At 39.9% G+C, this 26,945-nt stretch overlaps 1 protein-coding gene across 4 annotated transcripts in view; it reads right to left on the bottom strand.

Annotated features, from left to right (window-relative positions):
* Positions 1-1,227: 1,227 nt before the first annotated feature.
* Positions 1,228-26,945, bottom strand: part of SEMA3D (semaphorin 3D) — a 138,060-nt gene continuing 112,342 nt past the window's right edge. For all 4 annotated transcript variants that reach the window (XM_061467283.1, XM_061467284.1, XM_061467281.1 and 1 more), the window contains exons 12-18: positions 24,865-25,087; positions 21,739-21,827; positions 19,893-19,934; positions 18,478-18,635; positions 16,244-16,308; positions 13,843-13,982; positions 1,228-4,271 (exon numbers count right to left, since the gene is read on the bottom strand). In XM_061467283.1, coding sequence (XP_061323267.1) covers positions 3,858-4,271; positions 13,843-13,982; positions 16,244-16,308; positions 18,478-18,635; positions 19,893-19,934; positions 21,739-21,827; positions 24,865-25,087 — 1,131 coding nt within the window. In that variant the 3' untranslated portion in view covers positions 1,228-3,857. The remainder of the gene's footprint in view (positions 4,272-13,842; positions 13,983-16,243; positions 16,309-18,477; positions 18,636-19,892; positions 19,935-21,738; positions 21,828-24,864; positions 25,088-26,945) is intronic.

Here is a 26,945-nt window from a genome sequence, read left to right as displayed (position 1 = left end):
TGAACTGAAAAGTATTCAGGTTCGTAGATACCTGAAGCAATGTAAGTTTAACTGCTGGGAGAGAAAAGTATTTGCTTATGGCATGAACACACATTCACACCTGTTGTTGGAACAGTTTCCAGTAACGGAACTAGTTTATCACAATATGTGTTAATACTTTATTCCTTTTTCTGCTAATCCCATTTTCTGTTTTATTTTAAATGACTGCAAGAACATTACAAAGTTTAGGGCCCTGTTGAGCTTTAAAGCTTATGTCAGTTTTCAGCATTTTTATAACTACAGTTCACATTGTGCTGGTTATTCTAAGAATCTGTTTGAAGCCACTTCAGTTCAGTCCAGCACTGACCTTTTGATGGTGTAGGGTCAAGGGCAAGGTTTTGTTGAAGGAAAATATACTGTATTAATAATTGGACTCCCGGTTGAATGCATATGTAAATAAATATCTATGTTGTATCATATGCACTAAGGGATCTGTTTAAAACCTACAGTTATTAAGGTGGAGGCAACTTTTTTCCACTCTGGACCAAAACTTCATTTAACTTTATTTTTATGGAGCTCTTGAAGGAGGTAAGGCTTGGTTTCATTTTAACTATGGGCCTGTTGTGGCTCATAGTACAGCTCACAGCAGCGCAGTTGAACCCCTAAACATTGATTTGAAATTTAAGCAGTCTTAGAGTTGAGCCTTTAAATTATACAGATGGAAATCTTTGAAAAGAGGGGGATCCTCTCTTGTTCTATTTTCTAGCCCAGCTCATCCTCTCAACCCCTCTCTGGGACTGCAGGTTGTGGAAGGACCCACTGCTCTTCCTGCTCCTACTCCTGTGTTTGCATTGCTGAGTCCTGCCCAACTAAACCATGCCTTAGCTCCTGTAGTGATCACTGACTTGTAATTCTCATTCCATTGCCTCCAAGGTCCTCTGGCCTCCTTGCATGTGTATACCTGCTGTGCATGAGGCGTAGTGCTAGCACTGCCAGCTATAGAATACATCTTACCCAGTGTATCAAAACACAGACTTTTATCTATGCAATATTATTAAATATGTTCCCTGGAGTGGCATGAAACCAATACAGCATACTGGTTTGGAGGATATTGAATTTATTTCCCATGATGGAAGAGGTCTTATATCTCACTTGGGGGTTTATGCTACCACTGTATCCAAGAGTGATGAGGTCATTCCTTTAAGAAGAATCTCATTGCAACAACATTTGAAATAAATGACATGAAAGTTGTTTTTAAGGGTAATAATATTTTAATTCAACCACTTAAATCTGATGCTCCCAGTACTGAGACCCCTAGTCATCCCAGACTTCTAATAAAGTCAGTCAGTTGGGTTCATTTGTAGAATACATACCCCTAGTCATATCTTAACATAAGTCAGATTATTTAGTTTTCATGGAGGAGAATAAAATATGGCAGAAGAAATTGATTTGCTTTTTATGAAGTAGGCAAAGGTGATGAGAGTTGTGTGAAATGCAATAATTGCAGTACTGTATTAACACTGGGGAGAAGAGGAGGTCCTTTGCCAGTGCATGCGAATGAGGACCACCTTTTAGCCCATAGCCTTGGTGTGGTTCCACTCATTTACTTAATGTCCAGGTCAGAAAAATGGGACTTTGTGGGCTGATAAAAATCTAATAAGGAGTAATTAGGTAGGCTCCATATGGTGTCAGCATAACCTTCCAGCCAAGAGTACTGAGTATCCCTGTCAAAGCGTGCTTTATATGTAGTAGTTTAATACACCACCATACCTCCTTTAAGTAGTCTTAATTTGCCTTAAAATCAAGGTACCCAAAATGACGAGTCTCTTGTGAAATGCTTGGCATAGATTATTTTAGAGCAAAAATGCCAAAAAGTCATCTGCGTATTCTTGAAGTACTGTATGACTGGTTAATGTCTGCAGCATCACTCTGCCAATTAAAGGTCCTGTGCTGAGAAGTTCCCTCCCCAGACAGACCTATTTTATAATAGTTAGCACTCAGTGCTTTACACTATCAAAGCATCGTACGCATGCTATCTAATATCTCCTAATTAACTCATACATCTTCTATTAAAAAAAGCATCTAAAATTAATGACATATGGTATGGCTGGCTTTTATACAGCACATGCAAACTCAGCTTTCAGGTTTTACAAGAAATGTGGGTAAGCCAAGATTCCTTTCTGAATCTGACAAACACTTTGCCATATCTGACTTTCAACAGAGAGGAAATGAACGATGATGTAAACTGGACCTACGCAATTATAGACCAGGGACTGAATGCACACAAAAACACTAGCAAGGGTGAGGGCGAATCTACAACTTTCAGAGCCAACATTTTTGGTTCCTTAATGAGGCGCACACCAATTACACGGGTTTCCCACAGACTTTGCTCTCAAGATCTGTAGAATGCATGAGAAACAAGTAAAGCCTGTCATTTTGGTATCCATCAAAGCTCTCTTCCATGTGAGGAAGTGGCTAATTTGTCATTTCACACTCAAAAAGGCGTGAAAGGCAAAACGAGGGAGGTTAGATGGAAGAGAGGAAAGGGGAGCTGTGACTCATGAGAAGAGACAGTAGGACTGATTTTGAGCTTGTGTTTGTTGCTGCATATCAGGAATAAAATCAATGAAATCACCCTGATGTAAAATAGATAAGAACGAGGCCAGTGTTGCCTGTTTGCATGGAAAAAATTACACTGTTAAAACTAAAATATGAACCAAGGAACAAGGAACACTTTATAAATGAAATTGTGATATGTAGCAAATTTCTAACTTACAGGTTTTATTTACACATGGACAACTTTTGTTTTATTTAATTAGAATAAAAGTATTAATCCCAACAATGCAAATTTTCAACTTAAAAATACATAAGACCTTTGAGAGAAAACCCCAAAGAATACACACATCTGAGGAATGTCAGCTCTGTGTCAAGAGCACTGGTCTCAGCCACTAAATATTTTCCCTCATCGTCTTTTGTTTTAGCTTTGCTGTTGTCTTTTATTTTCCTTTTCCTCTGCATAAAACAAAACTAGCAAAGGGCCAGAGAAACAGACAGAGTCAAACCTTTGGAGATACAGGAGAGGTGCAGGCAGGAATCCTGTTATTTGCTAATAGGATTTATGCACATACCTCCCACGGACCACTTAGAAAATTTACTCCCGAGCATCTTGGTGGCAATTTCAATTAGAGTCAACATTTCATGTCAGCAGATGGACTGCAAACTGGAGGCTACTCAAACTCTAATGAGTGACGCTCAATAATTCCCCTCTCTTAAACTACAATTATGATTTCTCTTTTTTTATGGGGAGAATGAATGCTGTCCCTAAGCTTATACTTAATTTGATTTTTTGCTGTGCCTCTCTGTGCTAGCAAACCCCACCCATATGCCTGTATACAAGCCCAATGGGTAAATTAGAGGCTATTTTTTCAGATCTGTCACACATTTCTACCACGCTTCTTATTCAGAAAGATGCCAAAGAACTAGAAATACATCTGCACTCTCCTGAAATGTAGCCACCTCTGGGGTGGAATGTGGCAGCAAATATCAACATGGGAACACAGACACTAAATCCTATGTGAAAATTATGCAGAAAGTACAGAACACAGCTCACGTAGCCTCAGGCTACCCAGAAATTACCTAAAAGTGTACATCTTTTCTTTTTAATGAATGCATTTGAAATTATTGCCTGGTGTGTGGTACTCCAATAAAGAATTTGGTATCGAATTCCCTTTTACAGTCTCATACAGATTAATAGTGATGGCGAGTTATCTGATTTCAATAAGAAGCAGTACTAATTCATAGGCAAGATGCACAAAACCAGAACACAGTATTTGTTTTTCCCTATGGAAAATGTCCTTTCTTTAAATAGCATTTACAAACTACGTAGACGGTGGCCTGGCTGGCTCATGGTGCCTTCGGTTTCGCTTTTTTTTCATCTCCTGCACATGCTTCCACTTGGCACCACCTTTGTTCCGCTGCCGCCGCTTCTCCCGGTGCCACATCTGTTCACAGTATTCATCCAGGCTAAAGCTGGGGCTGCTGACAAGCTGGATGTAGTCCTTGTACCTCAGCCGGGACTCTGTCAGCAAATCCCTAACCCGGCCCTCCTCATCCTCAGTTTTCTGAGTGCTTTCCATTTGCCCATTCTCAATGATGTTTAGATTCAGCTTCACAATGGTATGGACAAAAGTGTGCTCTTGGGCTTTGCAGAAATAGGCTCCTGCATCCCTTCTTTGCAAGCTGCGGATCAGCAACCCATGCTCTGTTTTGATGATCCTTTCATCAGCCTTCAGCTGTGGGGTTAGACAAAAGAAGAATGTGCTAGGTGAGTTTCATCAGCAAATCAGAGCATGACATATGCTGTATAGCTGAAAGGACAGTAACACTCACCACATTACAAAGCAATAAGTCTACATTCTCCAAGGAGGGGTAGCAATTTAGTGCTACAAATACCATTAATTTTTTAACTGTTTTTCTTGAGGTATCCATAATGCACCCAATATACCACTGTGCTTGTATGTATCAGGAGTGCTGCGCCCCTATTACATTGAAAATAAATATTACTACTGATTTTTAAAGTGAAATGCTGTGATTCTGATCTTCTTCAACTGGGTTTTTCAAAAGGAAGTTGGTCCTGGCTTTGACTCACTGAGATGTGATTAAAAAAATCCAGTGAGGGTAGACAACTACAACTGAGTACAATTCTTTTATTGTTAAAATCTGTGAAAATGAACTTAGAGAGAGAAAAAAATAAAGAAATATAAAAGCAAAGAAAAGAATGAGATTGCAAGAGCTGAAGTCTGTCAGCATGGAACTGTGATTTCATTTATGAATAAGGTGCACCTTTGAGTACTAACATGGTCAGGTAAGTCGCATATCCGGTGATCTGAAAATCATTCCCAAAATACATGTCAAAAAAAAGTATACCCCCACCCCCCCAAAAAAAAAGAAACAAAAAAAAACAGAACAAAACAGGATGGGGCATGAGTCACCCAAGTATTTTTGCAGCTGGGAAACATAGCAGGTAAGTGATTTGCTAAAGACCGTATAAATATTAGTAGAAGAGCTGGAAGCAGAAAAAAAGCCCCCTAACTCCCAGTGCCCAACAGCAGAATTTCCTTTGGAAATAATCCTGGTCTAGTCTGGAGCTGTCACCCCTGGCACACTATGTTCTGCTGCCTCACAGAGGCTGCAGCACACAATGGCACTGGAGGGCCCCCAGTGCTGCTTCAGCAGCCCGCAGCAGAACCAAGGCCTTACAGCCAGCCTCAGCACTGCTGGTGCCATTGTTAGAACACAGGAAAACATCAGCATAAGGCTGAGTAGTGGGTGTAAGAAGTGGGGAGTGGGAGCAGAGAGAACCAACACAGAATCTGGAAGATTTCCCAGAGTGCACATCTGACCCTCCAACAGACTTCAGAGGGTGAAGATCAGGGAGGCATGAAGATGACAAAATTAGATTTATTCACAGTGGGTAAGATACACACTGTTTCTTTATGTAAAAAATCTGCACATCATTCACTCTTCTACTCCATGGGAAAAAGTGGATACATACATACAATTCTCCATCTGTTATGATTCTAATACTTTACCACAATAGGGTCTCTTGGAGCAAAGAGATAGATAACATAACCTTCCAGGGCTTTCAGCTTTACCCTTTTCTAAGTTTCTATAATAATGACTTTGGAAAGGTTAAATGATTTGAGAGACCATTTTGAGATCACCATTAAAAAGCAATACACATATATATATATAATGCATGCACAGAGACTTTGGCTTGTTACTGTATGAGCTTTAACAGTCTTCAGTAACATCAATTAGATTAGGTAGATAGGCAAGTAGGTAGGTTGATATATATAGATAGATAGGTACATACACACATGCGTCAGATATGTGGATGATTGGATATAGGCTTGTGTGCTATCACCAATCTGACTGCAACAGAGACAAAAAAACAGCTGCTACAAAATCCTGGTCGGAACATGACTCTGGCTGCCTGATTCTGTGGCCAAGTATTTTGTGGTTCCTGTCACCAGCTGATGGTGTTGGTTTAACCCTGAGCTTTAATTTCATTGTTTGTAAACTGTATATAAGCATGCCTACTTGGCACCAGCAGGGTGAAATCGTACTAATTTCAGGAAATTCCTGGAAAATCGATTGTCCTGACAACAGGTGCTACATAAGCACAAGCTACTTTTGATTTACTACACTGAGTTTAAACTAGAGGAATCATGGTCAAGCCACAAACGCATGCACAAAAGATAGCAGGGAGACTGACTAGAAAAGACCACTTTTCTACCACCAGAACCTGCAGCATAGGCGGTAATCCTCAATTTTATCAGCTAGTGATACTTTATTCCAAGCAAATGTACCTTGCTTACAATAAAAGCAGGAGCATAAAATGTATAAATGAATACACAAATAAGTTGCTGTAGGCAGAACTATGTCTGGGGAAGGTCTTTCCTTGTAGTGTTGGATTCTGCAGAGAAAAGCAAGGGCAGGGGACAGGTAAGAGGGCTAAGAGGCTTGGCTGTTGCAATAAGACAAAGAAGCCCCTCTTCTGCCCAAGTTTCGTGCAACATGAGACCCAAGTTTGAGAAAATTAGGGAAAAGGATGGGAAGAAACAACTAAATTCCAGGCATTTGGGTTTCATCAGGCACTATGCAAAGACCAAATTCCCATACTGTCCGAGAAAAAACAGGACGGGTCTCTTTGAGCTCGGGGCTTGATGCAATTGCCGCAGTAGCATCTGCCTGTCAGTGGCTCTGCCAGTATTGTAGTCTAGAGCGTCTTGACAGCTGTGCACCTCCCACACTTGGAAGATCTCCAGCTGGCTGTTTTGGCTGGCTGAGTGCCAGCCCAAGGAGCCCTCACCAGGGCTTTGCCTATTTTCAGTGAAAAGAAGGCAGAATAATGGCAGCTCTAGACTTGAAAAGATCACTGGACCCCCAAGTCCAGCACCCCACTACTCATAACTATTTACCATTTGAGTAGCAGCCATCACTTTCTAGTTGTAAACATGTTAACTGATGGAGCTGACCCCCCACCATCTGCCCTGGGATACCGCAGAGAAAGTTAACAGAATCTAAATTGGTTGTGTCCCTTAATCCCAGCCCATCATGACTCCTATTTTTAATGAAGCAGCATTCTTACAGAATGTCCTGTTTTAACCTTGGGTATTGATTTACGCTGACTGTCACCTCTTCCTTCTCTGTTCCTTCATTGTTCATTCCTTTCTTATCCTCTGGCAGGATGAAATTATGTCTCTGATTTCACACGTATTAAGCAATATTTCATTACTGTTTCCCCTCCCTTACTTCTCTTTTTGGTATCCTGTTTATGTTGTTTTACCCATAGGTTCAGAACTCTTCCTGTCTTTCCTCTCTACTTTTTTCCCCCACAGGGCTCTGGAGTTTCATAAACACCTGGCATTTCATTACTTGGTAGTAGATCTTTAACCTTTCACTTGAATGCTTAATGTGCTCCTTGGCTCCTGACCTATAGATGTAAAACATATTTTATTAAATTTTGAGGAGAGTGAAAAGATTAGTTAGATCAAAGACATCATTTTGCTTTGGTCAACTGTGGAGTCATCATTGTGTCCATGTGACCAGTCCCTCCGACTGTGTCATAATCAATAACTCTCCTAAAATATTTGTAAATATGATTTACATACAGGACAAAGGCTTTAATTCATTTAATTCAAAAAGCTTGTTGACGTGCTTAAATTTGGGCATACAATAAAACTTTAACATGAGAGACATAGTTTTGTTCAATAGAAAACAAATTAAACCACAAAAATGAAGCAATTGATTACCATTAACTTTCTTAGTGGAGTGGGAGCAGATTTTTACAGTGTTTTATCAACAAATTGTGCTTTCCATCCTTTGTGATAAGTTTGCCTAAAGTTACATTACCTGAATTATGGCACATGCCATAGATACTGGCAATATTTGACAAAGGGAAAAGCTCCCCATGCAAATCGAACACTTGGTTTTCACAAACAGAATTTAACAATGGAGGAAAAATAGGCATTGCCAGTAATAGTGGCAAATCTTTAAACAATCAGTAAGTCTGAAAACAACCAAGGATTTGAAAGTGCTGTGGCACCAGGTTAGGTCAATGCCTTTTGTCCTTCGCTAATGATGTGTTTAGATAGCTCCCTCTTTACAAATAATTCACATGTCAACTCTTTCACAGTTAAAACACTGCACCTGTCTAGGAGAAGAAAGTGGCTTCAAAGCCAGCCTTCCCTCATTAATCAACATGTGAAAAAATGTTAAGAGGTAAAGCTGGACTAATCATAGGTTAGCTGCAACGCCTGAGCAAATTGAGAGGGGGGGAAAGGAAAACGAGGAACATTTGCCGAGAATTCACATTCGTCTTTGTTTTTCTACTGTTTCCTTCTTTATCATTTCACTACAAATAAAGAACACTCTGGGTTGGTTTTTTTTTCTTTGCATTATTGTTATGTACAATTTTGTTTCTCTTATAGTGGGAAAATAATCATCTAACACCAACACAGCTGTAGACTTAATTCTCTTTTCTTCTTTTCCCACAGAAAAAAATGAAGAACGTGTTGTTGGTACAATGTCATTATGGAAATGCGTGATTCCTATTACTTTCAAGATGAAGTTAACTTCTTATTCTGAGACTAAATTTTAAACTCCTACCTCCCCAGTATATCCAAATCAAAGCAGAAACGTCATGAGCTATATCCAAGTTCAGAGTTACTTCTTTTATTTTTCCCTAGGAAAAACTGTCAAAAATATTAGTCTTAAGAATCTCAAGGCATTAGAGGGGGAAAAAGCCAATGAATAATATAATAAAATAGAAGAGTGAAAGCATGAGAGCTGTAAGTAGTCCCTGAGCTGCAGAATGAATCTCTTATTTTTCCCACTCTCAGTCTCTTTCTCCTTGACCTAAGGATTTAAACACTATGCTATATTCCCCTAACAGAAGGTACTAGAAACTCAGTCCTTGGTCTCATCCAACTCAGATTTCAGGACTGGCACTGAATCTCTGGGCTTTACTCACAAGATGCTGCTGACCAGATGTTTGTAACAAGGAAAGTTACCATCATGATAAAAAAATCTTCAGCCACAAAACAAGATGGAAACTTATGTCTTGGATAAACTGAAATATGTCTTCACAGTCTGGCTAAAATGTGGACTGGAAACAACATCTCTTTGCTACCATGGGGTAGCTAGGTCACAGCCTTTTGCCAGGCAAAGTGTTCTGTCCAAGAGTGGGTCAAACTCTTGTACCTACCAAACCATCAGATGCTCTCATGGGTTCATCAGAAAAACCCATCTCAGGGCTGTGGGGCAGGAATATGGAAAGGGTGAGAACCACCAAAGAAGAATGTCCTCCTGCCTTTTGGTGGATTTATTTTCACCCCCAGGTATCAGTAGAGGAGGAAGGAGAGAGTTAAAAGTGATCTGCACCTATTCTGTCACTTCAGACCATATGGTTTGCTCCAATCCCTGCAAGGAGAGGTGGCAGCTTGACAGACCTGGAGCTGCAGGAGATTTGGGGTAAAGTACAGCCTGAAGCAGGAGGGGGCTAATACTTTTCAGAGCCATGGGGCACCAAAATTAATGGCTTTGCTGGGAGCCACGCATTTGCTTTTTGCAGTCCTGACACCTATTATATACATAGCATAACACATAGGAATTTCTTTAAGAAATAAATATCTGTTTTAAGCTTCAGAAAACACCAGTAGTTTAACATTATGAACAGATGATGTCCCACTTTTTTTTATGAACTCCAGGCACTGTAATGCACTCCCTCATCTCAGCAACTAACCCTGCAAGCACAGGAACAAACGTGATCAACTGCGTGAGCAATGCTAAACACAAAAGCACTAAATATTTGACTCCTGACCTCAAAACAGCCCCAAACTACAGGGAAATGTACTCCCACTGGCAGCAAATTGACCTGGTGACAGCTTCTGTACCACAGGAGATCCTGTCCCTCCCCACAGGTTGCTTTGCCTGGAAGTCACATTCTGAACCATGACCCTATGGGTGAAATGTCAGGGACATCCTGCTGGGCCAAAGGATTCCCATCTAGTCCTGATTTTGCCCTTTTCCTTTCCTCAGGAAGGTGTAGTGCATGTTCGGGACAGTGCAAAACCATCTAGTTGTAAAGACAGGTTTAAAGACTTGCTGAGACATTACAGTTCCAGCCCTGGAACTAAAAGTCCATAACATAAGTTCCAGGTGCATGGAGTCATTTGCAAAGCATGGTATCGTCATCACAATAAGTTACACTACTAAGACATGCGCTAAAATAACGTACAGTGTTATTTGAGAAACCTGCTTCAGGAAGGGAGAGAAAGAGCAGAAAATATAATTGTAATGGGAAAAGTTATGGTAATGCATTGGCTGAGCAAAGATCGAGCTGTATGTTAAATATGACCACACTGTTTCTGTCACATATGGTATTTCTGTCAAACTGAAGTACTTTAAAAAGAAAGTCAATTGCTCTGCTGATCTTTGGATTTTCTAGGAAAGACTCCAATTAGTCTCTAACACCGATGATTAATTTTCACTGATAAGTTAAATTAGAAAACCTGAAAAAACTCAATTTCTGGATCCCCAAATTAACAAGGGATTAACATTTTAACCTGGAAATACCCTTATTCTATGTAATATGAAGAATGATTGCTCCGGATCTCTACAGACCCAGTCATTTATTTAGGCAGTTGTATATGAAATTAGGAATCTAACTTTATGCACATGTATTTAAAATGTGACACTTTTAGACTAGTATCTTTGTCATAAAAAAAAAAATAAAATAAAAAATAACCAAACCAAAAAAGACTCTTCTTTTTTGTTTTCCTCCTTCTAAAAATACTAACTCCCACTATGTTGATTCAAGATGTGCAAGCTGAGTTTGCTAAGAAGGACTTCAAATACTTGGGGTCAAAATACTAGAAAATCAGTTACTGTAGGAATTTTTTGGCAGGAATAAAAAAACTAATAGCTATATACTGCCTTTAAGTGATCTGATCCTATAATCATCAGTGTGTGCATATGCATTTATATAGGCTGTTATCTTCAAAGACTGCAAAAAAATATATAAAAATAAACTAGCAAAACCACCCCAAGGATTTGCAGAACATGTGCTCCAACTTCTACTTTATCAAAGCTAGATCACAGAAACACTGCTATGGCTTTAGGGACAATATGTGGTAAAAAGCTATTTGCCTACTGTTAGCATTCATAATGTAGAAAATCTGTCTGCAGATTTCGCCTTCTAATTTTCTTCTAAATTTGCCTCAGAGGTTAATCTAGCCTTTTAGCAAAGCTTTACTTTTCTCATACAAACAGATGTCAGACTGTTTACACAGAGCAAGCCCAGTAAACATTGCTGTGGAAGCCTGCTAATGTGCAAAGATGTATGCTGCATGCTTGCTGGAGCTTCAAATGCCATCCCACAGATGCACGCATTCCCTTACTCTCTGTGTGCACATCCTTGGTGCATTGGGCAACCCTGCAGTACTGGACATCACCATGCTGTCATCTGGCCCAGAACAAGTAGCAGGGGCCAGGTCACTGCCAGAGTGAACATTTTGGAAGCGCATGGCAAAATTTAATATAGCCTTAACTTAGGCTATGCTATATAGGTTAGCCTGCCCTAACTTTGTTCACAAGTTGGCTTGACCTGCAGTTTGTTCTACAATCAAATAAGAAAGATAGCTTGAGCTTGGCTTCCTGACCTTCGGAGGCCTGTCTGAACCTGTGATTTATGAGAAAATCAACTGTTTTCCCCCTAAATTGACAGAGATAAAACTCAAAAGCAGCCTTTCAAAACAGGCTGTCAAATCTTGAAATTGCAATTTATGGTACAGAAATACTACGTTCTTCACAGGGAACTGGCCACTCTATGCAAAGTTTGTAGCTCTTTTTGAGAAGCTCAGGTACATGCCTTAGCTGCTATACATTGTTTTAAACAATGATTTTGAGTCTCCTCAAAACTTAACATAACTTCCTGTTCAGAAAAAAGAAAAAAGAATACCCTCCCCCCCCTAAAAAAAACCCAAACCAAAATAAAAACAAAAACCCCTGTTAACTATCTGCTTAAATTTACTTAAAAATGAGTCTTAAACACATGGTTTGAATTAAGCAAGTGCTTTCCCTGATCAAATATGTTAAGTGCATTTGCAAACTGCCGCCTTAGGGAAGTAGAGCACAGTCTTCTGCCCAGGACAGTTAAAGGTAAATCAATTAAAACACAAACAATGAATGCCCACAGGTCTTTAAAGGCAGATACACTTCTAACTGGGTTTTCACTTCAACTACCTGCAGCTGTGAGTGTGCCTGGCCAGCTGATCAGAAGATCTCTTTTTTTCCAAGTATGGACTGCAATGGAGGTTACAGGAGGTATTTCAAACCAGTAATCTCCCTCTTTTGGTGCCTACTACATGTTGTGGGAAGCACTGTATTTATAAATTAATGAAGTTTTTATTCTCAGAAGAGAAAAGAACCTTTGCCAATTCAAAGCATGAGTAAGAGAAGGGGAGAAAATTAAAAGTACCACAGTGTCATAGTCAGTGTACAGCCTTGTGTTTTTTTTTTGTCTTATCTGGTGGAAAATCTGAAGTGCCTTGTATCCCCTTACTCTGGCTTTCTGTGCCAAGACATGACTGGAGTTGTAACTTTGGGACTTTTGCCACGAGTCACATCTCACCCAAAAGGATACTCTGATGGGCATCTGCCCTGGCCTTCATCTCCCCAGCCTTTAGAGGTTTTTCTGCATTCAGAAGTTCTCATAGGATGAATTATCATTGAAAGTGGAAGACCGGTTGAGTGTTTGATAGTTCCTATCATTTAAACTATGGTTTGTCTCAGATGAACATTCAACAAAAAAGTGTGTCTAACACCTGGGACCAGCTCTTTCAAAAAGGCACTTCTTTACCCTCCTCCTTTCCCATTGCCATGGCTGCCACCACAGCAGGACTTGGCCTCAGACACAAAATCACTCATGTAAGAAAAAGGTTATGAAAACTCCTGAGGTTTGAAAGTCACTCAAACCCAGTCCGTATCAGTCCCAGCATGTTGACCTTTTGGGCAAATCAGAGGGTCCCTCTGTCACTAGCTCAAAAAGGAGCCAGCAAGAAATTTTGCAGGGGGTTATGTAGAGACCTGGAGTCTTCTCCAGGGCTTCTCCACCAGTGAGGACCCCAAACCTAGCTCCTGCAGGAATTAAGGGCCATCACATGTTTCACCGCTTTCTACTCCAGATACAAGGTGAAAGTCTTTAACCTGACATGTCTGCATCAGCTCAGAGTGCCATTGAAGATAATTCTCAGAGTCCATCAACAAGGAAAAAAAGCAAATAAAAAGTCTTTTACTGCACAGACCATTCCTTCTCTGGGGAGAGGTGAAGAGAAGCAGCAAGCAATACATGCAATTCTTAACTATGCTGCTTAACATAATAAGGGGGTGCAATCAGACACTAAATGGAGGACAGATTTTATTAAAACAAAGGGCTTTGAACATACATTTACCTACAGAAATAGTTGTTAGTGTTAATTACAGGACAAAAAGGATTTTTCTTTTTCATTACTTGCATTACTACTAACTAAAGCCTAACTTCTTTTTTTTCTTCATACTTTTTTATTTTCAATAGAATGAGCACGTAAGTCAAAATAAATATCTAAATCTGCTTATGACACAGTGCAAATGGCTTCTCTCTTCCCCACTGCATGCCCCAAATGGTGATACCAGAATGTTATGTGATACCTAAGGTGAAGCAAGGAAAAGTAAAATATTGACTAATCCCAGTAACTCCTGCCTTTCAATGCTCAGCTGAATTCTCTATAGAGGAAACTTGCCTTGATGACTATAACTTACCTCTTCTCGATGTTCTTCTCCAGAGCGCTGAATATACCACCTAATAGAGGCTTGCTGGGACTTAGGAATACATTCCAGAAAAGTTGAATTAAATTCAATGCCAAAAATCACCTTTTCATCAGCAGTTTCATGACTAATGCCTGGAAAGCAAACATGGTACAGGAGATTAACCCTGACCTGGTTTTTAAAGCAATGGGAAAATAGCCTGATTCAGAACAGATGCCATAAGAGTGACTGAATTATAAAAAAGCTAAAGGAAACTTAACTTTTAGCTTAAACTATAACTATGAAGGATTTAGAGGCGGTTGCTAACCTTCCTTTAGTGCAACTGGTTTTTAAGGAGGTCAATAAAATCTGTATCATGAGCTTGCTCTGTTTTAAAGTTGAGGCTTTCACCTTTGAGGAACTTAAAATCTGACCTGTGTTTTTCCCTTAAGTAACACAACTATTAAATCTGAGGCAAAGCTGCTGAATGTAGATTGTATGGTCTGGTTTGTTCATCCCAAACACTTTAAAGGAGTTACAGGGATAAAGTAAACTCGAGTTTACCTTCCTTCAGTATAATTTGAAATGCTCTGTAGTATGTTTCAGACCAAACACTGAAGGAGCCATGAACAGATCTGGGCTCAATTCTTAGCCTTCTGCAAACCTAAGCAAGTAATTTCTAATCTCTGCATCTCCGTTTCCCTTTCCGTCTGTCTTATCTGTGTCTTATCAGCCTTACCATCAGACTAAAGCTGTTTCTTATACCCTGCCAATAATAGAAAGGAAGGTGAAAGCAGTGGCATCTCCTAAATCAAAAGTTAGCTCAACAACAAAATGAATACAATTTTGGATAGCTTTTTCCATATAATAAGTATCTATATGAGATCTATAGAAATTCAAGCTCTCTGCATTAAATACTTTTCTTCTATTTCACTGTGCCACTGAGATTTCAGTACAGCCAAACAACTTCATGCAGCCAATGAAGTCTCTGGGAGGGAATCTCACACAGTGGAGCACTGAATTTAAATAGGTTTTGGGGCCATAATGTTATTAATTATCGTAAATGGCATAAATAAGCCCAGAGCCTGGAGTGCCACAGGTCAGCTTCACAGTTTTATGGCACACAGGAGTGATCCTGAGCTGGATAGAATTTCTATTGGTGGCGCTACATCAGGGCAAAAGATTAATACCAATTTCTGTGTTAAGTCATTTTACATTTGTCTAGTAAAGCCACCTCTTCAAGTATCTCTTTATCCTTCCAAGAAAATGCGACATTGTCAGCTTTTCTGCTAGGGTTTCTATAACCCTGAGCTTTGCACAGTCTCAGATACCACTGTTTGGAGAGCCATGCTAAGCAGCAAGCAAGGACATTGTGGGCCCTGGGTATTAATAGCAGTTTTGTCGTTGACTCTAATGGAAATGAGATTTTACCCTGACTTTTTAACTATGTCTGTAAGCACACAAGTACAGTCAGAGCACTCTGTACTGTGCAACAGACTTAAAGCTTTGATCCTGTGGTGAGCAGCTCTGGTTTCTGCATTAGACTCATGCCGAGATCTGCAGCAGACACCCAGCACCGCAGCAGCACAAAAATAACCAGAGATCAATGGGAAGTGGTGGCTTGTCCCAAATCAAACATTCAGCACAGCAATACAATCAATACTGTTTTGACTGGGTTATTTGCTTTAATAAGCAGCTAGAAGAGCCCCAGACAAACCCGAGCTTGGTTTTGAATGCTTTTCATTTATTTTACGCCGCTGCAGAGATTGCCGCGTAACCGCAGGATTTCATACTGACAGTGCTTGCTGTAAGAGAAGTGCTGCACTTGCCAAAAGAGCAAGCCAGACCCTTTGGCATCTGAAAACAGGGTGTGGGAAAAGGAGGGGGAAGCTGACAGGGAACTGGGGGGTAGGCTCTTGTTAATAACAGGAGTATTTAAGTAGCTGCGGGAAGGGGAAGGGGTTGGTTTGGCAAGCTGCAGTCTGGCCTTGGGACTCGTGTCAAGTGTATGCAGCGGGAGGGGAGAAGATGGTGTGTTCCCCATTCACACTTATGGGTTTCCTTGTGGGATGACCTCCCCAGTTTCTGGATGAAACATCACACACATTCCATTAGCTACTTGTAGGGATGTGGGTGATGTTTTTGCGTCAGGGGCACATCTCCCTCCCCTGGGTGAGTGCTGTGGAGGGTCTCCCATAAGGGATGAGAGGGTGTCATCCCATGCTGGCTGTCCCTTATCATCCCAGCTCTGCAAATTTAACTGCTGGAAGGGCATTGCATGTGAAGTGTGGGAAAGATAACTGCTTTAATGGTGTTATTCTGTCAAGCACAGCAAGTTTTCACAGACATGCAGAGACCCTCACAGCAAACTTTCCTGTCAAAGCAACAAAAAGCAAGAAAGGTGCAAAGTACTCACTGTCTTCTACATCCCAGCACTGTGCAACAGGGTCTCCATATTTGACGTCTTGCCGTCTGGCTCGCCTATGGAAGAACATGCAAACTTGTAACACTTCAGGCATAATTGCTGGAATTCAACAACAAAATACAGAGGAGCTCAGCAGATGTGGGCTTGCACGGCTCCCACCCTACTGCTGACAATTACAGTCTTAACTAAAACAGGCCTCACCCTCAAAGCGCATGTGGCCTAGAGAGATTTGTACAATTGACATCAAGAGAAGGGCCTGTGATTTGGGAAAACCACTAGGAGGGGAAAGAGAAAAAACAAGAGAAAAGAGTCTGCCTAGAATATAAAGTGTGTGCTATAGTGACAGAAAAATCATCTAAACCTGCTTTAAGAGCACGGGGCATGCATCTCCTGGTTGGGTGGACTGTCTTGGAAATCATAGAATAGTTAGGGTTGGAAAGGACTTTAAGATCAAGTTCCAGCCCCCCTGCCATGGGAAGGGACACCTCACACTAAAATTCAGAAATACCTAAATACATCCTTAATGATGTAGGTCATGAAAAAGATCTGAGGTTCAACAGGCGATATTCAAAACTGAGCTCAGGATTGGCCAGAGATAATACTGACTAGTAAACCAATCATTAGAATGAAGAGAGAAAAGCTTATGTTTTCATTATGTAACTAATAATTGGCGAATCTGGTTATCTTTAATCTTTATGGACAGTAGAAATGCTTGAGAATGGTCTGAGATGGTCTGCTCCCTTCCACAACTAACTTGCCTTCTCATCTCTGGGTGCGTTACTTAAACTTACTGTGATTTAGTGTAATTTCAGAATAAGAGCATTAAAAAAAACAAACTCTTCCTCTGGATGATTGCGTTTATCTCACATTTATCTCTCAAGGGCTACAAACCCTACTTTGTATTTTAATTTTTTAGTAGAAGGATTGGAGACTGGCTCCTCCCTTAGAGCCACACTGAAGGTAACAGGAGTGAGACCTCCTATGTGCAGAGCAATGCCGCTGCAGGGCAGTGGATTCCCAAGGATGAGCTGTCCCCTCGAGTGAAAGCTGTAGACATGCTGGAAGCAAAGGCTGCTACACAGAAGAAAAACATTCAAGTAACTGATACACTGGAGTATTCCCAAGGACAGTCACCCATCCTTTATTTTTGAGCCACAGACTTTTGGCCTTCCCACCATACTGCACATCTGTTAAAAAACATGGACCATCAATCTCCATGTCCCAGCCCACCTCAGGCTTCAGCAAGCCTCATGTGTCACTAACTTTGCAGTGAGCCTGAACACTTGCTTTTCTCCTTTCATTTATGCTTCTCTGAATCTAGTTTGCTTTGGCTTTGAGGGAAAACACATAAAGTTCCTTGACACCATGACAGGATGACCTATGAGTCATTAACTTCAATGGTTTGTCTAATTGCTTTGGTCCCAGCCCTGCAGCCCCTAAGGCAGAAAGCATCATTCCAGAGCCTGAGCTCAGAGGGCAACCTCTCTGCAAGAACTGCTGTCAGGAAGGCTTCGTTCAAAGAGGAATGGAGAGGCTCTGAAGCACCTGGCTCAATGAGAGCTCAGAGCTCCAGCTAAATCAGCCCCAAATCTCCAAGAGACGCAGCATCTTGGGTACTGCACTGCTAAAGCCTGCAGCATGCTCTTTCTCCATGCAGATTTGCTGCTGTCCTAGCTGGTGGATACAGAAAGTTCAGAGGAAACTTCTTTCACTGTGGAAAAACTGCTCCTGATGTGGTCAAATCGCAGTACTTAATCTCTGTCTCCCTCTCATGGCTACAGCACAAATACAATTGTTTGTTTAGATCAGGGAATTAGATGTATTTCATTATTGTCCACTCTGGGATACTACATTAAATTCCATAACTATGGTGGTGCTCTGTGCAAAAGTCAGAAGCTTAAGAGAGGGTCTTGCATCTTGGGCAGTGTTAGCCACAACCTGGACCTCCATTTAAGGATCTCATGCCTTACAGCATTCAGCATAAAAAAGGAAAGCAATGGATTTATGTTGTTAGTTGCTAGCTGAGTCACTGTAATACAGACTTGAAAAAGACTATGCTGTCTTCACAGTTCCTTGAGCAGAAGTGTGTAACATGGCCAGAGTATGATCAAATTTTAAGGGAAATGACATGCTAAGTAAAAGTAACACATTCTGATTAGGAACCTCTAAAATTCTTGCAAGCAGCAAGATCTTTTACAGCATGTTGTACTTTTTTTTTTTCTTACCTTTTGGAAGTGGGGGCATATCTGGAACATGAGTTTCCATCCCAGGCACAGTATGGGTCTCTGGCAAGGCAGCAGTCTGCACAAGCCTTCCCATACGTGTGACATCTGTGCAGTGAGAGCTGAACCAATCCATCCCTGGAACCAATGTACAATTGTTGCTGCAAATCAGGCAAAGCAAATGAATTAGGAGTGTTCTCCGAGCAGCCTGTTTAAAAAGTTCCCTTCTTCAGTGCCATGCTTACAGACTTTCAACCTTCTCCCACATTTTACACAACAAGAGAGAATTCCTCCTTTACCATAAAATGTTTCTCAGGGCTCAGTGTGAACTGGTCAGTCCCCACCCATCCCTGACAACATGGCAGAGAGGAAAGGAGACTGCAGTACTGGAAAGATGCTGACATTCAACACCCTTACACCTTTGGAATTATGCTGTAATAAAAAAACAGAAACCAAACCATGGAAAGAATGGTTCAATAACACATTTAAAAAACAGGAGCTGGATAGCCATGACATGAGGAATCTGGGAACTAGGGATGACCTTGTGTGTATAAAACTTCATCTTCTGCTTCTTATCCTTAGGTAGGATGAGGATAATATTACTCCCCTCTCTCCCCAATGTGTGAGTAGATTGCCTGTTGAGACAAGGGTGGTCCAAGTGCTTGCTGTTGAGCTGGAGCTGGCTCATGCAATACTTCCAGCTGGCCTGCCACCTTCTTTCAGGGGAGATGGGACCCAGCTGTGCTGTGCGTGCCTGAATGGCAAAATACCTCCTCCTGTGAAAGGGAGTCGTGTTGTGCTGGAGCTGCTACGGCCACTTCTGCAGGGCAGGGAGGGATGGCTGTGGTGTCACACTGTCTCCCAAACATGCATGTAGCCATCATAGAGCTCCTGGATGCCATAAAACTGTTTCCCATCGGGAGATTCTCAACGGGGACTGGCTCGTGTGCTGCCAGGATTGGACCACCCAGATTTAGACTGCAGTTTTAGAGGGGGGACTGGGTTTCACTCTGTGTGCACACAACTTTTAGCACAATGAGGCCCTGATCTCTCTTGGCTACTAATAAAAATAACAACAAGAATAGTAATAATAATTTATTACTAGATTGTAAAGAGACATGTATTTCTGGTGTCCGGAAAATGAATGTGTATTGACTTCACTCACAAATCCCACTACCATATGACTAAAGATGTGTTTCCATGAATAATTACCAGGTTGGGTAAACAAATTACTGTTTGTAAGCAAACGTGAATTAGGCAGGCAAACAAATTCAAACATATCTCCTTCTTTCCAGATACATTTTAAGAGCCATCCATGGAAAGCTTGGCCAGTGAGTAGCAGGCGTCACCTGAAAACAACAAGCTGAGTGTTCAGTGTACCATATATCCTGCAGTAATTAAACAAGCTCTGTGATTACCTGCTTCTGAGAGATCTCCATGGTTGAGATAAATGAAGGGTGCTGAAAAATGAATAAAGGAGGTGCATTAGTTCACACATTCTCTGTTCTTAGTGAAAAAGAGAGCAGAACTTAACATACAAAAATCAAACAAAAATACAGATTCATTTGCTTGGTTTAAACAAAAAACAGAAAATCACTAAATTCATGCTTTCAAAAATAGGTTCCATAAATTTTCCCTGCTACTTATGAAGCAACTGGCTTCAATTCTCAGAGTCTGCTATCTACCGCATCCTGGGGACTAACAATGAGCCTTCATATCAATTTAAGATCTTATTAAAGACTATTTGAAAGGCTTAGATGGCACTTAAGGGATACATAGGCAGATCCCCTGCATCAGGATGTGAGAGACAGTGAAATTTTTGCCAGTGAGTGATGTAAGAACAGGACAAAGCTCAGGGTATTATCTATCCCCTAATAGAAGATGATTAATCTAAGCCTATTGTTTAATGCTAATACAGTCTGAGGAAATAAGGGATGTTTTTCAGCCCTTCACCCTGTTCAATTTTCTGGATTCAAAACCATAGAGGTAACAGTCATGGATGTTACCAATAAGAATGCAAAGGAATGTCTGCTGAGCAGAAAAAAAATAACTTTTTTTTGTTCTAAATATGATATGGTATATTTGCCCTTGACATTATGCTTAAAGAATGCATCAATTTGGTGCACATACTGAAACTACTGATTACTTGGCAGGCTACAGAATAATCTTGGTATTTTCTGAGTGATATCTATAATTGATGTCCAAGACAGTGGGAAGAAGCCTTTAAATCAAAGTTTCATCACACACATGACCTATCAAAAAACATATGGAGAAATACATTATTTGAAATAATTATTAAAGATCCTTTCCTTACACTTGGAGAACACTCTCCAAGTCCCAAATTCATTTATTTACTGGGGACAAAAAAAATCTGGCTTGTGGCTACGAACTCATATGGCACATAGGACAGAGGATGTGTGAGAAAGTAATCAGAATGCCAGGAATGTAGGTAAATTTTGATGAAAAAGCGAGGTGAAAACTGAAGAAGAGCTATACAGCATGGGAATAAAGCAAAGTGAGAATGCAAAGAACAAAGAAGAACCTAATAAATTTAAAAGAAAATTGGTGGGGAAGACACAAGTCTCCATTTTCCTATTGCAATGGTATGTCCACATCAGCTCCCTCACCGGCAATGAGGTTAATCAGAAACTGTGCCTGTGCAACAGAAAGAAGGAAGCTGGGCTTTTTAAAAACTCTATTTATGAAGAAGTCATTGGTGTTAGCAGGGCTCTAGTTACTTTTTGTCTTTTTCACTCAGCCAGAATAACCAAATGAAAACAGTCAAAACCACTGAGTCAGCCTTTACCAATAATCAAAACTAACTTTGCTTTATTTCTTTGTCTTTTCAATCCCTAAAGTCATTATCGTAAAGAATCTCTCTGCATCTGTGGAATTTTGTTTGTTTGTTTGTTTGTTTTAAACCAATTATAATTTTACAACAACAGTCTCAAAGCTGAGACAATAGAATAATTGGCATTAAAATTAAAATACAGCTAATAAAAAAATTGGGGCTCATAATAAGATTTCCATCCAGAAAAGGCAGGATAAATGAGACTATGAGTTTGAAACATCATGGTCTGTTTGTTTTGGGACTCTTTTCAATTGACTTACCCTAAGAATACCAAGGCATTTAAAAATTTACATAGCATCCTTCTGGAAACTTGAACTAGTTCCAGTAAACAACCAACCAGACAGACAAAGCCAGTTTGGGCCTTTAAGTCCCCTGAATATTATTTAATTGATGTTGCAGCTGTTAATGCTTACCTTGAATATCTGCAGCTCTTCCAGGACCACCTCCTCCTTAGTCCACTTTTCCTTTGTGATGCTCACAACTTTCAGGACTGTGCCTATGTCTGAAATAAATGTTTATCATGTAAACCCCACAGTTGTTTCAGTACGTATCTGCCACTTAATTTCATGCCCTGAAGATAAAGATAATGCATCAAGGATGCACCTTCAAACAACATCTATCCCTATCTCCATCTATTGCTATCTGTGCAACTGTATATAATGTGTTTCTAGTTTTACTGTATGGCTGAGCCAGGACAATTGTAGACTACTCCTGGCAGGGACTGTCTAACTCTCCTGCTACACAAACATACAAACAGAGACAAGCACATCCATGCTTCCAGCTAGAAGTTTCCACAGATTTCCTGATAAAGAATTGTGGCCTATCTGACCCTAAAGAGATTCAGCTTAGAGGACTAAATTGTCAGAAAACCAATTCCTCTCTTTTATAAAATTAATTTTCATCCAGTATAGCCCCTTAACCCGAAGTAGGTTTCATTTTAATTTGGAGAGTTAAGCAATGCACTTTTAAAATTTATCTTTGAATTTTTAGGGAAATTTTGGAACAAAATCTCCATTCAGCATCAAAATCTTAATTTAATCATTAGAGAAATTACTTTTTCAGAGGTTTGGTTTTTTTTTTAATTAAATCTATTCATCAATTTTAAGCCGAATTCCTGCTTGGCAAAAAAAAAAAAAAAAAATAGCCGCTTGTTTAATCTCAGACCATTGCATATTGGTGAATTTTGAATGGCCTTAAAAAGAACCCTTGAAAACTGCTCAGGGGAAGCAGGCTGGGTGCTGGGATGTGCACAGCTTACACTATGCATAGTATTGAAATGATGAAAAATAACACATTATAATAGAAAAATGAGATTTTTCCATTTTGTTTTCCCAAACTACTGAAGGTCATATTACCAATCAAAGCCAAAAGTATTTGTTTGCTTTACATATTAGAGCTCTTGTTTGTTTGTTTGACATAAATGCCAAAGCCTGCAGATGTACAAGTTGGCTGTATACATTCAAACATATAATAAACTGATCTGCTGCGCAAAATCTCCTGGGTGATTTGGTATATCTGAATTCAGACTCTATATAATATTTGAAATTTTATCTTTTGGTTTATTTTTTTCCATACTACAAGTTTAGAGGATAAAATAGAACAAACCCATGTGCTTCTGGAAAAGAAAACTCACTTTTAAGGAAAGCACTGCAAGATAAATATGTATCTGTATATTATGGAGTGCCACCTAGTGACTGCATGGTCCATGCTGTCCCTGACATCTCTAAATCTGAGGATCTACCCTGAAAGAATTAGCATTGGTGCTGGGTTATAACAGTTAACCTGGGAGTATTCAAGCTGCTGATCTCTCAATATAATTTTATTCCTATGACAAATTTTATAGTGGAGGATAGCAAACATCTGAAAGCAACTTCTATAGCCACTAAAAAAATGCTTTGTTAATTTTAACTAGTAAAGTCATCTTTTCAGGCAGCTAAGTTTTAAATTACTTTTCCTCACTTTTATCAGAACAAAAGTATGTTTTAGTGAGTACTCCCAACCCTGTGCATCTCACTGCTTGGGAATGTGCTCCCTTTCCTTCTCTGTTGGCTGCATTAAAGACTGCATTCAGAAAGCAACAAGGATTTTCCATCATCACAGCTAAAGTTTATTCACAGCCTTCTCAGGCAGCAGGGGAACAAACAGCACTTTAATGTTCTTTTTTATGAAACTGTGTTTTTCTCTCTGACACCACTGTACATGACTTGCAGGGATCATAGGGGGTCTTTCATACGCTCTTTTTCTGGAAGACAGAAGAGTTGTGAGAGGGATTTAGCTGAAAGACCTTAATGGTCTAAGAGAGAGGCTATCTCTGAAGTCACATATGTAATAAGGCAGCTGGGAAGTTCTTGAAGGCTGAGACAACCCACACTTTATAAGAGGTGATGCTTTGTGACAATTCACTCCTTTTCCCAAATCACTTCAGAATATCTATACCCATCAAACTACTTGCTATGACACCAAATTTGCTTATAGGCCAGACAAAATGTTGTGCAACCCCACAGCATTGGGGTAGGATTCAAACAGAAATCTTAATTTCCCTGCAGCTCATGGAAGGAGCTCATCCATCACCCCTGGATAAACCTTTTCACCTACATGCACCCTAGTTTCAACTGCTGTGAGATGAGGATAACAGCAATGACTTCCTTATTAGTGCATTCAGATCAAATAATAAGTGCTTTATAAGACCTATTGCTAGTGAGAGAAAGTCAAATTGTGGATTAAGAACAAGAAATTCCACTGAAGATGGTAGATTATTACTTCAGAAAAGTTATGAATAGGTATGTTAATATTTCTTAGCATACCATGATGCTAGGTGATTCATCCAGTGATCCTATATTTAATTACTATGATAAAATTAGGCATTTTCCTAAAGGCATACAACTATCATAACAATGTAAATAGATACATAATTATCCATAAAAAAACTGCAAAGCAGGCCTCTTCCCTCACAGAACTGTTTAACCTCTCTCTGTTCAATCCTAGTTCTCTTGCTAGGAGCTATTCATGTTGCTATGTTGCATCTTTAAAAGTATTTAGGTATAATTTTTTGCCTTAGGCTCAATTTTGAATCTTTCTTAGCTGTTCAGTGTCACATGAGATTTAATGAAGTACCATGTCACTGCTGGTAACAGGAAGTATTCTTTGAAGTTAAGGTAATGTTTTTTTTCCTTTTAATTGAATATTGATATTCTGCCAGGAAGAATTAGAGGAGACTACCATGTAACTTAAAGACAGGTACTGAACGGTACTCAGAGGGTAAGAAAGTTCAGGTATTCTGACCCTGAATTAACTTATCACCTAGGGACCAGGAAGCATTAAAATCATGGTAGTGGCAATCTCTTGAGCTGACAAATTAATCTAATGTTAGGATTTCCATGAAGACCTGGCACAGAACCAGGAGCATCTAAATGCTTCTTGAAGCTGCATGTGTAGGAAACATATGTTGATCAACGGGTTTATTCAGGACCTCCTGGAGTAAAAGTATTCTTAAAGGACTGTGGTCTGTGTAGAATGATAGTGGAAGTCATCTCTCATACCTGTTCCTAGGAAAATTACATCATATTGCCCATCCTCTGCCATGACGTGATCCACCACGATCTGAGTCAGACGATAGTCCACATTGATTCGAGTAAAAACCGGTCCTCCCGTCACTGGGTACACGGATTTGTACATCAGTGGATGACGTTTGATAAAGCTAATGACTTCATCAGGAAAGTCTCGGGTAGACTTTATGAGCGGATCATAGGTTTTGCTTGGACACTGAATGGAAGAGAAACCACAAGATATGTGGAATATTAGGAAAGAAGTACAAGTACTTAGGAGGTTGGATTGTGTAGTAGGAAAGCCACCTGGTGCTGATAAACTGTATTGGTTTGTAAAGCTCATTTGCCAGTGGCTGGTAATTTGATTTACAAGTGAAAAAGGTCAGTTTTTATTAGAAAGCATGGGAGCACACTAGCAGTATGCGCTCCTCTGGTTCTTCAAAGGGTCATTTTCACCCTCATTTCTCCTCTCTCTCCTCTTTTCATCTTTTATCTGTCTTCAAAAGCTCTTCCCCTTCACTTTCCATTATCCTGCTCCCACTTATTCTCCTTTATCTTTTAAAACCAAACTTGTTACTTTATTTCATCTCACTCATTTTTACTGCTACTCAGAATTATAAATCTTCCATTCCTTTTAGTTATATGCCCATATCTGCAATTACCTATATGCAAGCTTTGAAGAAGAATTCTTACAGGCTTTTCTCTTTTCTCAGTCAGAGATTTTGATAACCTTAATTAAAACTTAGATGGAAGGTAAACTTCCTTAGCTTCTCTAAGATACTCAGGAAAAGAAGACAGCATTAGTACATCTCTTTGATACTGGATGAAGTGAATTAGTTAATATTTATTGCATTAATATCTCTCTAAACACAAACTACTAAAAACTACACATTTTTCTTGAATTACCAAATTTTCTTTAAGACCACAGGCACGACACCTTATGTTTCTTCATCTAACAGTGTTCCTGAAAAAAGTGTGAGACATGCCTTAATATTCATACTGCTACCACAGCTAATGAAAATATGTTATTATTATTACTATTATTATTAACATTCAAGCAGTACATTCAGTACTGCGATGCACTTTGAACCTTTTTTTTTTTAATCACACATTGGAGCCAGCAAAATATAGCCATAAACAATCTAATAATATAGGAAAATATCATTTTTTAAATTTAAATACTTAGAAACTACTTGTTTATAATACCATAATAGATGCCAAAAGTGCAGGATGATTTGGAAATGTGGTGTTATGAATAAATCACAAATTCGATTCATATTCAAGTAGAAACCAACTTTTCTGTGAGAATACTTGCAAAGCCAGTAAGAAATCAGGCCGCTCAATGATTTTTCTCATCCCAAAGCAGCACTTGGTCACCATTACTTTATTTTTTGAAAGCAAGCATTTTTTAAAACTGTAGAAATTCTCACGATGGGCTCAGTACATCTGCAACTGATTTTACTTCCTCGACCACTGCTACACTCACAGCCAAAGTATCACGGTTTATATTTTAGAAACAGAAGAGAATCAAATCTGGAGTGAAGGAGACCTGCTACGCTGCTTAGCTTTCATTTCGAGGCACAGGTACCACCAGGCGGTTAAATTTGCCGCATGCTTCACAAAGGAACGCAGGTGTCAGTGCAAAGGACTCTCAACAGCAAGACTAGAGTGCCCTCCTGTGGCTACCATGGGATAACACCAAGTATTTAAAGTGCGGGATCTTCTCACACATCTAAGTTTATTTGCTTTTTGTATTTTTGCTCCTCATATTGAGGTGGAGTTTCTGCCCTGTTGATGCCGTGAGACAGAATTGGGGAAGAGCCTCACCAGCATGCCCCAGTGTTACACTAACGGCTTGATTCCTCCTGGGAGGTATGCTCAGTGTTACTGTAGCAGAAGGTCCTGGTAAATGCTTTGACTATGTTCATTTTTCCAGACTGCAACACCCCTATCTATCTTTTCCCTGCATATGGTCTGCAATCAGAGACCATAACTTTGCAGTGAACTGCACCTCCTACAACTCCCACACCTCTCATTTATTTCTTTTTCTTAAGAAGGCAGATTCTCCAGATGAT

Source organism: Pezoporus flaviventris, unplaced genomic scaffold, assembly GCF_033815535.1.
Source record: "Pezoporus flaviventris isolate CSIRO_AGI_PZ_B2104156 unplaced genomic scaffold, CSIRO_AGI_Pfla_v1 ptg000045l, whole genome shotgun sequence".
Classification (NCBI taxonomy): domain Eukaryota; kingdom Metazoa; phylum Chordata; class Aves; order Psittaciformes; family Psittacidae; genus Pezoporus; species Pezoporus flaviventris.
This window is presented reverse-complemented; position numbering and strand designations above follow the sequence as displayed.